The 14,942-nt window shown below is 42.8% G+C and overlaps 1 protein-coding gene across 1 annotated transcript in view; it reads right to left on the bottom strand.

Annotated features, from left to right (window-relative positions):
- The window catches only part of c27h6orf89 (chromosome 27 C6orf89 homolog), a 33,603-nt gene extending 25,001 nt beyond the window's left edge, over nucleotides 1-8,602 (bottom strand). The window contains exon 1 of the mRNA XM_068007435.1: nucleotides 8,356-8,602. Within this exon, the coding sequence (XP_067863536.1) occupies nucleotides 8,356-8,547 (192 nt within the window). The 5' untranslated portion in view covers nucleotides 8,548-8,602. The remainder of the gene's footprint in view (nucleotides 1-8,355) is intronic.
- Nucleotides 8,603-14,942: the final 6,340 nt, after the last annotated feature.

Here is a 14,942-nt window from a genome sequence, read left to right as displayed (position 1 = left end):
GACCGTTCCAGAATCTAGTGAATTCTGGAAGATTACAACCAATGCATCCACTATCTCTGTAGCCACTTCCTTTATGACCCTCGGATGCAAGCCATCAGGTCCAGGGGACTTGTCAGCCTTTAGACCCATTAGTTTACCTAGTACTTTTTCTCTAGTGATAGTGATTGTTTTTAGTTCCTCCCTCTCCTTTGCCCCTTGATTTTCTACTATTATCGGTATGTTATTCATGTCTTCTACTGTGAAGACAGATACAAAATAGTTCCATTCCTCTGCCATTTCCTTGTTTTCCTTTATTATTTCCCCAGTCTCATCCTCTAAGGGACCTATGTTTACTTTAGCTACCCTCTTCCTTTTTATATACTTGTAGAAGCTTTTACTGTCAGTTTTTATATTTCTTGCTAGTTTACTCTCAATTTATTTCCTCCCTCTTTATTATTCTTAGTCATCCTTTGCTGGTTTTTAAAATTTTCCCAATCTTCGGGCTTACCAGTAATCTTTGCCATGTTGTATGCTTTTTCTTTTAACCTGATACCATCCTTGACTTCCTTAGTTAGCCATGGTTGGTTCACCCTTTTTGTGGAGTCTTTCCTCCTCACAGGGACATATTTTTGTTGCAAGTCATAAAATATCTTTTTAAATGTTTGCCACTGCTTATCCACCATCATACCATCTAATCTGTTTACCCAGTCCACTTTAGCCAATTCCGCACTCATTCCTTTATAATTGCCCTTATTTAAGTTTAATACAGTAGTTTCAGACACAAAATCCTCACTCTCAAACTGGATGTGAAATTCTATCATGTTATGATTACTGCTTCCCAAGGGATCCTTTACTTTGAGATCATTAATTAATCCTGTTTCGTTACCCATTATCAGATCCAAAATGGCCTGTTTCCTGTTTGGTTCCATGTATTGGTCTAAGAAACAGTCCCTAATACACTCTATGAACTCCTCCTCAGGGCTATTTTTGCCAATTTGATTTGTCCAATCTACTTGAAAGTTAAAATCGCCCATGATTATTGCATTACCTTTTTTAAGAGAGCTCAATCACAAACTCAGTAAATAATTATAGCCTTCCAAGGTACACATAACCCACAATACGGACACTGCTGCAAACTGGACTTGAACTTCAAAAGCAAAAATGAAATGATACAATGTTACAACACAGAAACCAGCCACTCGGTCCATCAAGTCTGTGCCAGTGTGTTTTACCAGATGCCATCTAATATAAGCCCACTCCTGCTATTTCTTTCTTTCAAGCAACTATCTAGGCTATTTTAAAAAGAATTTATGGTCTGTTTATACAACGGCTTGCGGCAGAGAAATCCACATTTTAACTATTTTCTGGTGTAAATTTTTTTTACCCTTCCCTTGAATTCTTTATGTAATTATTTTAAATTTGTGTTCCCTCGTAACCAGCTATTAGAGCAGATGTGAATTGCAAGCCTTCCTGAATATATCAACAAACCAAAAAACACTCAACAACCAAAAGCGACAAAATAACTTTGCCACCAGATGCAGGGGAGAGAATGAAATGTTGTTATTTGTATTCAGTGTGATACTTAGTATTTAGGGAGCTGTTGGATATATAGTGAGTTTTTAGTGAAACATTCTCACAGTAACTTGTTTTTCCCCTGTCTTTTTTATTAGTGCTGATTGCTTCTAACTTGCATTTGTTTCCATGAGAAATGATTTGTAAAAGTTGGTTCAATATTTCTTTTACAGTTTCTTATTGTAGAGACTCTTTATAATGAGTTACATCTCAACAGATTCATTTCACTTCTGTACTGGATGGGCTAAGCCCACAAAGGGCCTGAGGTAGCAGGGTTCTCCTGCTGCAGACAGCAGACTGAGGATGACTATTAGTGTAGTGACACAGACCCAAATGCAGCTAAAATGATGTTGCACAGTACATGCCTGCCCTCTGCCCTTTGTATTAGTGCTGCAATCTAGTGTATAGTACTTTCTGCATCCATGCATTAGACGAGAACAAAATGTGCAAAAGTACACAAGTGAAATAAGTTTGGACTTAATCTGCTTAAATTGCAGGCCTATAAGCTATTATATCTATGTGCCGGGTCAACCTATTAAAGCTTAAGAGCCAGAAGAAAAACTATATTAACAGAATCATAACTTTTAACTATTGTCCATGAGTATGTTCACTGATACATCACTATTATTACAAGTATAACATGCAGCAAATTTTGAAACTTGCTTATCAATACTGCTTTTGGTATGTTTTGTTTCTAGCTATTTACTTCAATGTTGCACTACCTGATTTTATAGTACTGCTAATGCCCATCCTTCCAAGTGACAGACTATCTCTTAGAATCATAAAGATTTATAGCACAGAAGTAGGCCATTTGGCCCATCATGTCTGTGCCAGCTTTTTGCTAGAGGAATCCAAAACTAATCCCACTGCCCCGGTCTCTCACCATAGCCCTGTACCTTTCTCTGCTTCAAATATATCTATCCAATTTTCCCTTAAAAGATGTAATGGTCCCTACCCCGCTCATTCCAACCACCTGAGATTTCTCCTAACCTCTCCTTTTAATCTTAGTGACAATTCATACATTGTACACTCTCAACGGCTTTAATGTCCTTTCTATAATGGGGCATTCAAAATGTGCCGTCTTTCGGATGAGACATTAAACCGAGGCCCCAGAAGCCCTCTCAGGTGGACGTAAAAGATCCCATGGCACTATTTCAAAGAAGAGCAGGGGAGTTATCCCCACTGTCCTGGTCAATATTTAGCCCTCAACCAACACCACTAAAATAGATTATCTGGTCATTGCTGTTTGTGGGACCTTGCTGTGCGCAAATTGGCTGCCCCGTTTCCTACATTACAACAGTGACTACACTTTACAACCAATGAAGGACTTTTAAAGCTCTTTGGAACATCCTGAGATCGTGAAAGGCGCTGTATAAATGCAAGTTTTTCTTTTATGCACGGTGCTCGAACTGTGACCTAATCATTATTAGTTTACTCTTGTACTCTGTGTCCCTATCTGTGAAACCAAAAATAGTTCTGGCCTTTTTTAAATAGCTTTATCTACCTACATTTGCACGTTCAGGAAATTATGCAATGAAACCCCTAGGGCCCTCTGTTCATCCACACCCTTCAGCATTTTTCTGTTGAGTATATACTTCCATTCCGTGTTATTCCTCCCAATTGTTATCAACATTAAATTGTATCTTGTCACCTGTCTGCCAGTTTCACTAACCTGTCTGCGTTCTCCTGAAGTCTTTTACAATCATGCTCGCTGGTGACCGTGTCCCCCATTTTTTTGTTGTCGCCAAAGCTCCCTATGGCCAAGTCCAAATCATATAATATATAATATACACGCACAGATACACACACACACACACACACACACACACACACACACACACGATCAAAAGTGCACCCAGGAGTGGCCCTCTTGGGTACACTGTATGCAAACCTTCTCCAATTCAGCAACGCCCACCATACACACCTCTACTTTATCTATCCATTGTAAACAATTTTACAACACCAAGTTATAGTCCAGCAATTTTATTTTAAATTCACAAGCTTTCGGAGGCTTCCTCCTTCCTCAGGTGAACGTTGTTGGAAATGAAATCCTCGAAATGAAATCGCATTTATAAATCACAGAACAATGCTTGGTGATTACAGACAGTTTTTTCAACTGCCCGTTGCCAAGGCAATCAGTGTGCAGACAGACAGGTGTTACCAACAAGGTCTCCGAATATACAAATTACCAAAAAAAAAACAGAGATAGAGAGGTAGAAACATAGAAAAGACAGCAACTGACCCATTATATTAAAAACAGATAACATTTGTTCGCTGGTGGGGTAACGTGTAGCGTGACATGAACCCAAGATCCCGGTTGAGGCCGTCCTCATGGGTGCGGAACTTGGCTATCAATTTCTGCTCGACGATTTTGCGTTGTCGTATGTCTCGAAGGCCGCCTTGGAGTACGCTTACCCGAAGGTCGGTGGCTGAATGTCCTTGACTGCTGAAGTGTTCCCCGACTGGGAGGGAACCCTCCTGTTTGGTGATTGTTGCGCGGTGTCCGTTCATCCGTTGTCGCAGCGTCTGCATGGTCTCGCCAATGTACCATGCTCTGGGGCATCTGGGGCAAGCGTACTCCAAGGCGGCCTTCGAGACACACGACAACGCAAAATCGTCGAGCAGAAATTGATAGCCAAGTTCCGCACCCATGAGGACGGCCTCAACCGGGATCTTGGGTTCATGTCACGCTACACGTTACCCCACCAGCGAACAAATGTTATCTGTTTTTAATATAACGGGTCAGTTGCTGTCTTTTCGATGTTTCTACCTCTCTATCTCTGTTTTTTTTGTTTGTTGTTTTTTTTTGGTGATTTGTATATTCGGAGACCTTGTAGGTAACACCTGTCTGTCTGCACACTGATTGCCTTGGCAACGGGCAGTTGAAAAAACTGTCTGTAATCACCAAGCATTGTTCTGTGATTTATAAATGCGATTTCATTTCGAGGATTTCATTTCCAACAACGTTCACCTGAGGAAGGAGGAAGCCTCCGAAAGCTTGTGAATTTAAAATAAAATTGCTGGACTATAACTTGGTGTTGTAAAATTGTTTACAATTGTCAACCCCAGTCTATCCCCGGCATCTCCACATCATGGCTACCATCGACACCACAAACTGCCGGCTCACAGTGGAAAGGATATCCAAGAAGATCGCGCATATAGACACAGACATCAAGTTTTTACAGAGCTGCAAGAAAGCAGACAAGATCCCGAAAGGACTACAGATCACGAACCCACTCAAGTCCACATACAACTCGGATTACGCTGAGAGACTCTGCCGCCGTACCTCTCACACACTCTGCAACCATCTCGTACACCAACTCTACAGCAGACGCCGCAACCTCAAAACCAAGATAGAGTCCATACTCTCAACCTGTACTCAGGACACAGCAGACCAGCTACGAGATACCGCCAGACAGACGAGGCAACGGAACTACGCTGCCGACATGAAAACCAAGAGCAGGAAGCTTGAGATACTCGGCATCACCACCAGCATCGACCAAGCTTCCCCTGGTACCACGGTTGCAACCACAGGGAAGTCTATCGTCAATTTGTCCGACCACACCCTTCAACCAGACGAAATCGAAGTTCTCAGCCGAGGGCTCAATTTCTGCCCCACTACCAAAATGGACCCCACTAGTCTCGCGGCGGACACTGAGGAATTCATCAGGAGAATGAGGCTCCGGGAATACTTCCACAAACCCCAAGATTTCAGCAGGGAACCCAATGAGACAATCAACGATCTGGAACAGCAGACAGAGGGATCCGCGGTACAGCAACCGAAGAGGAAAGAGTCACACTGGACTCCTCCGGAGGGTCGCTGCCCTCAGCTGGACATGTATGCTCAAGCTGTCAGGAAATGCGTCAATGCCAGATTCATCAGCCGCACTCACAAGACAGTCCAGAATGTCACCCGAGCACAACGCAACGCCATCAACGCTCTCAAGACCAACCGCAACATCGTCATCAAACCAGCGGACAAAGGAGGAGCCATCGTCATACAGAACGGACTATTGCAAAGAAGCATACCGACAACTGGACAACCAGGAACACTACAGACGGTTACCCGCAGATCCGACCAAAGAACACACCCACCAGCTCAACAAACTGATCAAGACCTTCGATCCAGACCTTCAAAGCATCCTACGCACTCTCATCCCACGTACTCCCCGCGTGGGAGACTTCTACTGCCTCCCAAAGATACACAAAGCCAACACACACGGACGTCCTATCGTATCAGGCAACGGAACCCTGTGTGAGAACCTCTCTGGATACATCGAGGGCATCCTGAAACCCATCGTACAGGGAACCCCCAGCTTCTGTCGCGACACTACAGACTTCCTACAAAAACTCAGTACCCACGGACCAGTTGAACCAGGAACACTTCTCACCACGACGGACGTCTCGGCACTCTACACCAGTATCCCCCACGATGACGGCATCGCTGCGACAGCATCAATACTCAAGACCAACAACAGCCAATCTCCAGATGCCATCCTACAACTCATCCGCTTCATCCTGGATCACAATGTCTTCACCTTCGACAACCAGTTCTTTACCCAAACACACGGAACAGCCATGGGGACCAAATTCGCACCCCAATACGCCAACATTTTCATGCACAAGTTCGAGCAGGACTTCTTCACGGCACAGGACCTCCAACCAACACTATACACCAGATACATCGACGACATTTTCTTTCTATGGACCCACGGCGAGGAATCACTAAAGAGACTACACGATAACATCAACAAGTTCCATCCCACCATCAAGCTCACCATGGACTACTCCTCAGAATCGGTTTCTTTCTTGGACACACGAATCTCCATCAAAGATGGGCACCTCAGCACCTCACTCTACCGCAAGCCCACGGACAACCTCACGATGCTCCACTTTTCCAGCTTCCACCCTAACCACGTCAAAGAGGCCATCCCCTATGGACAGGCCCTGCGAATACACAGGGTCTGCTCAGACGAGGAGGAACGCGATGGACACCTACAGACGCTGAAAGACGCCCTAGTAAGAACGGGATATGACGCTCGACTCGTCGATCGACAGTTCCGACGGGCCACAGCGAAAAATCGCATAGACCTCCTCAGGAGACCAACACGGGACGCAACCAACAGAGTACTCTTTGTCGTCCAGTACTTCCCCGGAGCGGAGAAACTACGCCATGTTCTCCGCAGCCTTCAACATGTCATCAATGATGATGAACACCTCGCTATGGCCATCCCCACACCTCCACTACTCGCCTTTAAACAGCCACCCAACCTCAAACAGACCATCGTTCGCAGCAAATTACCTAGCTTTCAAGAGAACAGCGTCCACGACACCACACAACCCTGCCACGGTAACCTCTGCAAGACATGCCAGATCATCGACACAGATACCACCATCACACGAGAGGACACCACCCACCAGGTGCATGGTTCATACTCCTGTGACTCGGCCAACGTTGTCCACCTCATACGTTGCAGGAAAGGATGCCCCAGAGCATGGTACATTGGCGAGACCATGCAGACGCTGCGACAACGGATGAACGGACACCGCGCAACAATCGCCAGACAGGAGGGTTCCCTCCCAGTCGGGGAACACTTCAGCAGTCAAGGACATTCATCCACCGACCCTCGGGTAAGCGTACTCCAAGGCGGCCTTCGAGACACACGACAACGCAAAATCGTCGAGCAGAAATTGATAGCCAAGTTCCACACCCATGAGGACGGCCTCAACCAGGATCTTGGGTTCATGTCACGCTACACGTTAACCCACCAGCGAACAAATGTTATCTGTTTTTAATATAACGGGTCAGTTGCTGTCTTTTCTATGTTTCTACCTCTCTATCTCTGTTTTTTTTTGGTGATTTGTATATTTGGAGACCTTGTAGGTAACACCTGTCTGTCTGCACACTGATTGCCTTGGCAACGGGCAGTTGAAAAAACTGTCTGTAATCACCAAGCATTGTTCTGTGATTTATAAATGCGATTTCATTTCGAGGATTTCATTTCCAACAACGTTCACCTGAGTAAGGAGGAAGCATCCGAAAGCTTGTGAATTTAAAATAAAATTGCTGGACTATAACTTGGTGTTGTAAAATTGTTTACAATTGTCAACCCCAGTCCATCACCGGCATCTCCACATCACATTTATCTATCCAGTCAATTCTTCAAAAAATCTCAAGTTTGTCAAACATGACTTGCCTTTAACAAATCGGTGTTGACTGTCCTGGATTAACACAACCATTTCAAAATACGCACTGACTGGCCAATAGTTACCCAGTTTATTCTTCACTCGGTGTTACGGCACAATTTGCGTATCTAAGTAGGATTGAAAGATTGTGGTCAGATTCTCTGCTATCTTCTCTCGAACTGGATCCTCTCAGGGATCACCAGGTGGTGAGCCAAATGTACTTGCTTTTGGTGGTGACCTGGTGAGGGGACGAGGTTGATCCAAGGCTAATTAAGAAAGATCAAATGCGCAGAGCTGCAAAGTCAGCATGGTGGGGGAGTCGTTCCTGCTTCCCGCGACCAACGCAGCTGGATACTTTTCAACAACTTCTAATGTTTTTGGCCCCATAGGAATTGTTCAATGTGGGCATTTCTAGGTCCAGAATGAGTCAGCAGCTTCAGGAGGAAAATCCAGGAGGGGGGGGGTGGGGGGTTAAAAGAATAAAAGTTGGAAACCCCTGTGGGAGTGAAGCCCTTAAAAGTTGCAGCATGTGGCCGGGGTTGTGTTGGCAGGCTCCGGGTCTGTGGCCGGAGTCTGTCCGCCCAGGGGTGGAGCCCGGATCCCGGGCCGCTCTCTTACCTTGGCTGCAGTCGTGAGCCACGGGTGTCTGGGCGCTTCCCTCTGCGGCTCGTTGGTCGCCAGGATCTGGGCAATAAACCTCTCGGTGTCGCTCTCGGACATGCCATAGCGCTCCCCGGACTGCCGCAGCAACTCGACACTGTCCGCCAGCTTCTCATAGATGCACGGCTCACTCGGGGCAGCCCCCATCATCCGCCATCACTGCCCGGCCCGGCCCGGCCGGCGCGGCTCAGCAACACGGGCAACCAAACCGCGGCAGCACTTTCGACACAGAACTGGGGCTACAGGGAAATTATAGATCATTAAATAATATCAACACTGGGGCTACAGAGAATGGACAGATCATTAAATAATATCAACACTGGGGCTACAGAGAATGGACAGATCATTAAATAATATCAACACTCGGGCTACAGAGAATGGACAGATCATTAAATAATATCAACACTGGGGCTACAGAGAATGGACAGATCATTAAATAATATCAACACTGGGGCTACAGAGAATGGACAGATCATTAAATAATATCAACACTCGGGCTACAGAGAATGGACAGATCATTAAATAATATCAACACTGGGGCTACAGGGAATGGACAGATCATTAAATAATATCAACACTGGGGCTACAGGGAATGGACAGATCATTAAATAATATCAACAATAGGGCTACAGGGAATGGACAGATCATTAAATAATATCAACAATAGGGCTACAGAGAATGGACAGATCATTAAATAATATCAACAATAGGGCTACAGGGAATGGACAGATCATTAAATAATATCAACAATAGGGCTACAGGGAATGGACAGATCATTAAATAATATCAACAATAGGGCTACAGGGAATGGACAGATCATTAAATAATATCAACAATAGGGCTACAGAGAATGGACAGATCATTAAATAATATCAACACTCGGGCTACAGGGAATGGACAGATCATTAAATAATATCAACACTGGGGCTACAGAGAATGGACAGATCATTAAATAATATCAACACTGGGGCTACAGAGAATGGACAGATCATTAAATAATATCAACACTCGGGCTACAGGGAATGGACAGATCATTAAATAATATCAACACTGGGGCTACAGGGAATGGACATATCATTAAATAATATCAACACTGGGGCTACAGGGAATGGACAGATCATTAAATAATATCAACACTGGGGCTACAGAGAATGGACAGATCATTAAATAATATCAACACTGGGGCTACAGAGAATGGACAGATCATTAAATAATATCAACACTGGGGCTACAGGGAATGGACAGATCATTAAATAATATCAACACTGGGGCTACAGGGAATGGACAGATCATTAAATAATATCAACACTGGGGCTACAGGGAATGGACAGATCATTAAATAATATCAACATTGGGGCTACAGGGAATGGACAGATCATTAAATAATATCAACACTGGGGCTACAGAGAATGGACAGATCATTAAATAATATCAACACTGGGGCTACAGGGAATGGACAGATCATTAAATAATATCAACACTGGGGCTACAGAGAATGGACAGATCATTAAATAATATCAACACTGGGGCTACAGGGAATGGACAGATCATTAAATAATATCAACATTGGGGCTACAGGGAATGGACAGATCATTAAATAATATCAACACTGGGGCTACAGAGAATGGACAGATCATTAAATAATATCAACACTGGGGCTACAGGGAATGGACAGATCATTAAATAATATCAACACTGGGGCTACAGGGAATGGACAGATCATTAAATAATATCAACACTGGGGTTACAGAGAATGGACAGATCATTAAATAATATCAACACTGGGGCTACAGGGAATGGACAGATCATTAAATAATATCAACACTGGGGCTACAGAGAATGGACAGATCATTAAATAATATCAACACTGGGGCTACAGGGAATGGACAGATCATTAAATAATATCAACACTGGGGCTACAGGGAATGGACAGATCATTAAATAATATCAACATTGGGGCTACAGGGAATGGACAGATCATTAAATAATATCAACACTGGGGCTACAGAGAATGGACAGATCATTAAATAATATCAACACTGGGGCTACAGGGAATGGACAGATCATTAAATAATATCAACACTGGGGCTACAGGGAATGGACAGATCATTAAATAATATCAACACTGGGGCTACAGGGAATGGACAGATCATTAAATAATATCAACACTGGGGCTACAGGGAATGGACAGATCATTAAATAATATCAACACTGGGGCTACAGGGAATGGACAGATCATTAAATAATATCAACACTGGGGCTACAGAGAATGGACAGATCATTAAATAATATCAACATTGGGGCTACAGGGAATGGACAGATCATTAAATAATATCAACACTGGGGCTACAGGGAATGGACAGATCATTAAATAATATCAACATTGGGGCTACAGGGAATGGACAGATCATTAAATAATATCAACACTGCGGCTACAGGGAATGGACAGATCATTAAATAATATCAACACTGGGGCTACAGGGAATGGACAGATCATTAAATAATATCAACACTGGGGCTACAGGGAATGGACAGATCATTAAATAATATCAACATTGGGGCTACAGGGAATGGACAGATCATTAAATAATATCAACACTGGGGCTACAGAAGAATGGACAGATCATTAAATAATATCAACATTGGGGCTACAGAGAATGGACAGATCATTAAATAATATCAACACTGGGGCTACAGAGAATGGACAGATCATTAAATAATATCAACATGGGGCTACAGGGAATGGACAGATCATTAAATAATATCAACACTGGGGCTACAGGGAATGGACAGATCATTAAATAATATCAACACCGCGGCTACAGGGAATGGACAGATCATTAAATAATATCAACACTGGGGCTACAGAGAATGGACAGATCATTAAATAATATCAACACTGGGGCTACAGGGAAATTATAGATCATTAAATAATATCAACACTGGGGCTACAGGGAATGGACAGATCATTAAATAATATCAACATTGGGGCTACAGGGAATGGACAGATCATTAAATAATATCAACATTGGGGCTACAGGGAATGGACAGATCATTAAATAATATCAACACCGCGGCTACAGGGAATGGACAGATCATTAAATAATATCAACACTGGGGCTACAGGGAATGGACAGATCATTAAATAATATCAACACTGGGGCTACAGGGAAATTATAGATCATTAAATAATATCAACACTGGGGCTACAGGGAATGGACAGATCATTAAATAATATCAACACCGCGGCTACAGGGAATGGACAGATCATTAAATAATATCAACACTGGGGCTACAGAGAATGGACAGATCATTAAATAATATCAACACTGGGGCTACAGGGAAATTATAGATCATTAAATAATATCAACACTGGGGCTACAGGGAATGGACAGATCATTAAATAATATCAACATTGGGGCTACAGGGAATGGACAGATCATTAAATAATATCAACATTGGGGCTACAGAGAATGGACAGATCATTAAATAATATCAACACTGGGGCTACAGGGAATGGACAGATCATTAAATAATATCAACACCGCGGCTACAGGGAATGGACAGATCATTAAATAATATCAACACTGGGGCTACAGAGAATGGACAGATCATTAAATAATATCAACATTGGGGCTACAGGGAATGGACAGATCATTAAATAATATCAACAATAGGGCTACAGGGAATGGACAGATCATTAAATAATATCAACATTGGGGCTACAGGGAATGGACAGATCATTAAATAATATCAACACTGGGGCTACAGGGAATGGACAGATCATTAAATAATATCAACATTGGGGCTACAGAGAATGGACAGATCATTAAATAATATCAACATTGGGGCTACAGGGAATGGACAGATCATTAAATAATATCAACACTGGGGCTACAGGGAATGAACAGATCATTAAATAATATCAACACTGGGGCTACAGGGAATGGACAGATCATTAAATAATATCAACACTGGGGCTACAGGGAATGGACAGATCATTAAATAATATCAACACTGGGGCTACAGGGAATGGACAGATCATTAAATAATATCAACACTAGGGCTACAGAGAATGGACAGTTCATTAAATAATATCAACACTGGGGCTACAGGGAATGGACAGATCATTAAACAATATCAACACTGGGGCTACAGGGAATGGACAGATCATTAAATAATATCAACACTGGGGCTACAGAGAATGGACAGATCATTAAATAATATCAACACTGGGGCTACAGGGAATGGACAGATCATTAAATAATATCAACATTGGGGCTACAGAGAATGGACAGATCATTAAATAATATCAACATTGGGGCTACAGAGAATGGACAGATCATTAAATAATATCAACACTGGGGCTACAGGGAATGGACAGATCATTAAATAATATCAACACTGGGGCTACAGGGAATGGACAGATCATTAAATAATATCAACACTGGGGCTACAGGGAATGGACAGATCATTAAATAATATCAACATTAGGGCTACAGGGAATGGACAGATCATTAAATAATATCAACACTGGGGCTACAGGGAATGGGCAGATCATTAAATAATATCAACATTGGGGCTACAGGGAATGGACAGATCATTAAATAATATCAACATTAGGGCTACAGGGAATGGACAGATCATTAAATAATATCAACATTGGGGCTACAAGGAATGGACAGATCATTAAATAATATCAACACTGGGGCTACAGGGAATGGACAGATCATTAAATAATATCAACACTGGGGCTACAGGGAATGGACAGATCATTAAATAATATCAACACTGGGGCTACAGAGAATGGACAGATCATTAAATAATATCAACACTGGGGCTACAGGGAATGGACAGATCATTAAATAATATCAACACTGGGGCTACAGGGAATGGACAGATCATTAAATAATATCAACAATAGGGCTACAGGGAATGGACAGATCATTAAATTATATCAACACTGGGGCTACAGAGAATGGACAGATCATTAAATAATATCAACATTAGGGCTACAGGGAATGGACAGATCATTAAATAATATCAACATTGGGGCTACAGGGAATGGACAGATCATTAAATAATATCAACACTGGGGCTACAGAGAATAGAATCATAGAATCATAGAAGTTTACAACATGGAAACAGGCCCCTCGGCCCAACATGTCCATGTCGCCCAGTTTATACCACTAAGCTAGTCCCAATATCCCTCTACACCCATCTTACCCATGTAACTGTCCAAATGCTTTTTAAAAGACAAAATTGTACCCGCCTCTACTGCTGCCTCTGGCAGCTCGTTCCAGACACTCACCACCCTTTGAGTGAAAAAATTGCCCCTCTGGACCCTTTTGTATCTCTCCCCTGTCACCTTAAATCTATGCCCCCTTGTTATAGACTCCCCTACCTTTGGGAAAAGATTTTGACTATCTACCTTATCTATGCCCCTCATTATTTTATAGACTTCTATAAGATCACCCCTTAACCTCCTACTCTCCAGGGAAAAAAGTCTCAATCTATCTAACCTCTCCCTATAAGTCAAACCATCAAGTCCCGGTAGCATCCTAGTAAATCTTTTCTGCACTCTTTCTAGTTTAATAATATCCTTTCTATAATAGGGTGACCAGAACTGTACACAGTATTCCAAGTGTGGCCTTACTAATGTCTTGTACAACTTCAACAAGACATCCCAACTCCTGTATTCAATGTTCTGACCAATGAAACCAAGCATGCTGAATGCCTTCTTCACCACCCTATCCACCTGTGACTCCACTTTCAAGGAGCTATGAACCTGTAGTCCTAGATCTCTTTGTTCTATAACTCTCCCCAACGCCCTACCATTAACGGAGTAGGTCCTGGCCCGATTTGATCTACCAAAATGCATCACCTCACATTTATCTAAATTAAACTCCATCTGCCATTCATCGGCCCACTGGCCCAATTTATCAAGATCCCGTTGCAATCCTAGATAACTTTCTTCACTGTCCACAATACCACCAATCTTGGTGTCATCTGCAAACTTACTAACCATGCCTCCTAAATTCTCATCCAAATCATTAATATAAATAACAAATAACAGCGGACCCAGCACCGATCCCTGAGGCACACCGCTGGTCACAGGCCTCCAGTTTGAAAAACAACCCTCCACAACCACCCTCTGTCTTCTGTCGTCAATCCAATTTTGTATCCAATTGGCTACCTCACCTTGGATCCCGTGAGATTTAACCTTATGTAACAACCTACCATGCGGTACCTTGTCAAAGGCTTTGCTAAAATTGAGACGATGCATTCGGAAAGGCAGCCCTTTAATTAACGTCAAAAATGAATGTTCAATAACCCATCCCTCCCACTAACCAGCAACAACAAACCAGATGGATAGCTAAAGCAAATGGAAAAGGCAGGAAGGTATTGCTCGGATGAAGAGGAACTGTCATCAACCAAAGATATTCTAATTTAAACAATTACATTGGCCCCTAGCCATTGACATTTCTTATCTAGTTACTTCTTGGCTGTCGGTCGCTTTTGTTTTAATTATCCCAGTTCTTTCT

The sequence above is a fragment of the Heptranchias perlo genome, chromosome 27 (genome assembly GCF_035084215.1).
Source record: "Heptranchias perlo isolate sHepPer1 chromosome 27, sHepPer1.hap1, whole genome shotgun sequence".
NCBI classification, from domain to species: domain Eukaryota; kingdom Metazoa; phylum Chordata; class Chondrichthyes; order Hexanchiformes; family Hexanchidae; genus Heptranchias; species Heptranchias perlo.
This window is presented reverse-complemented; position numbering and strand designations above follow the sequence as displayed.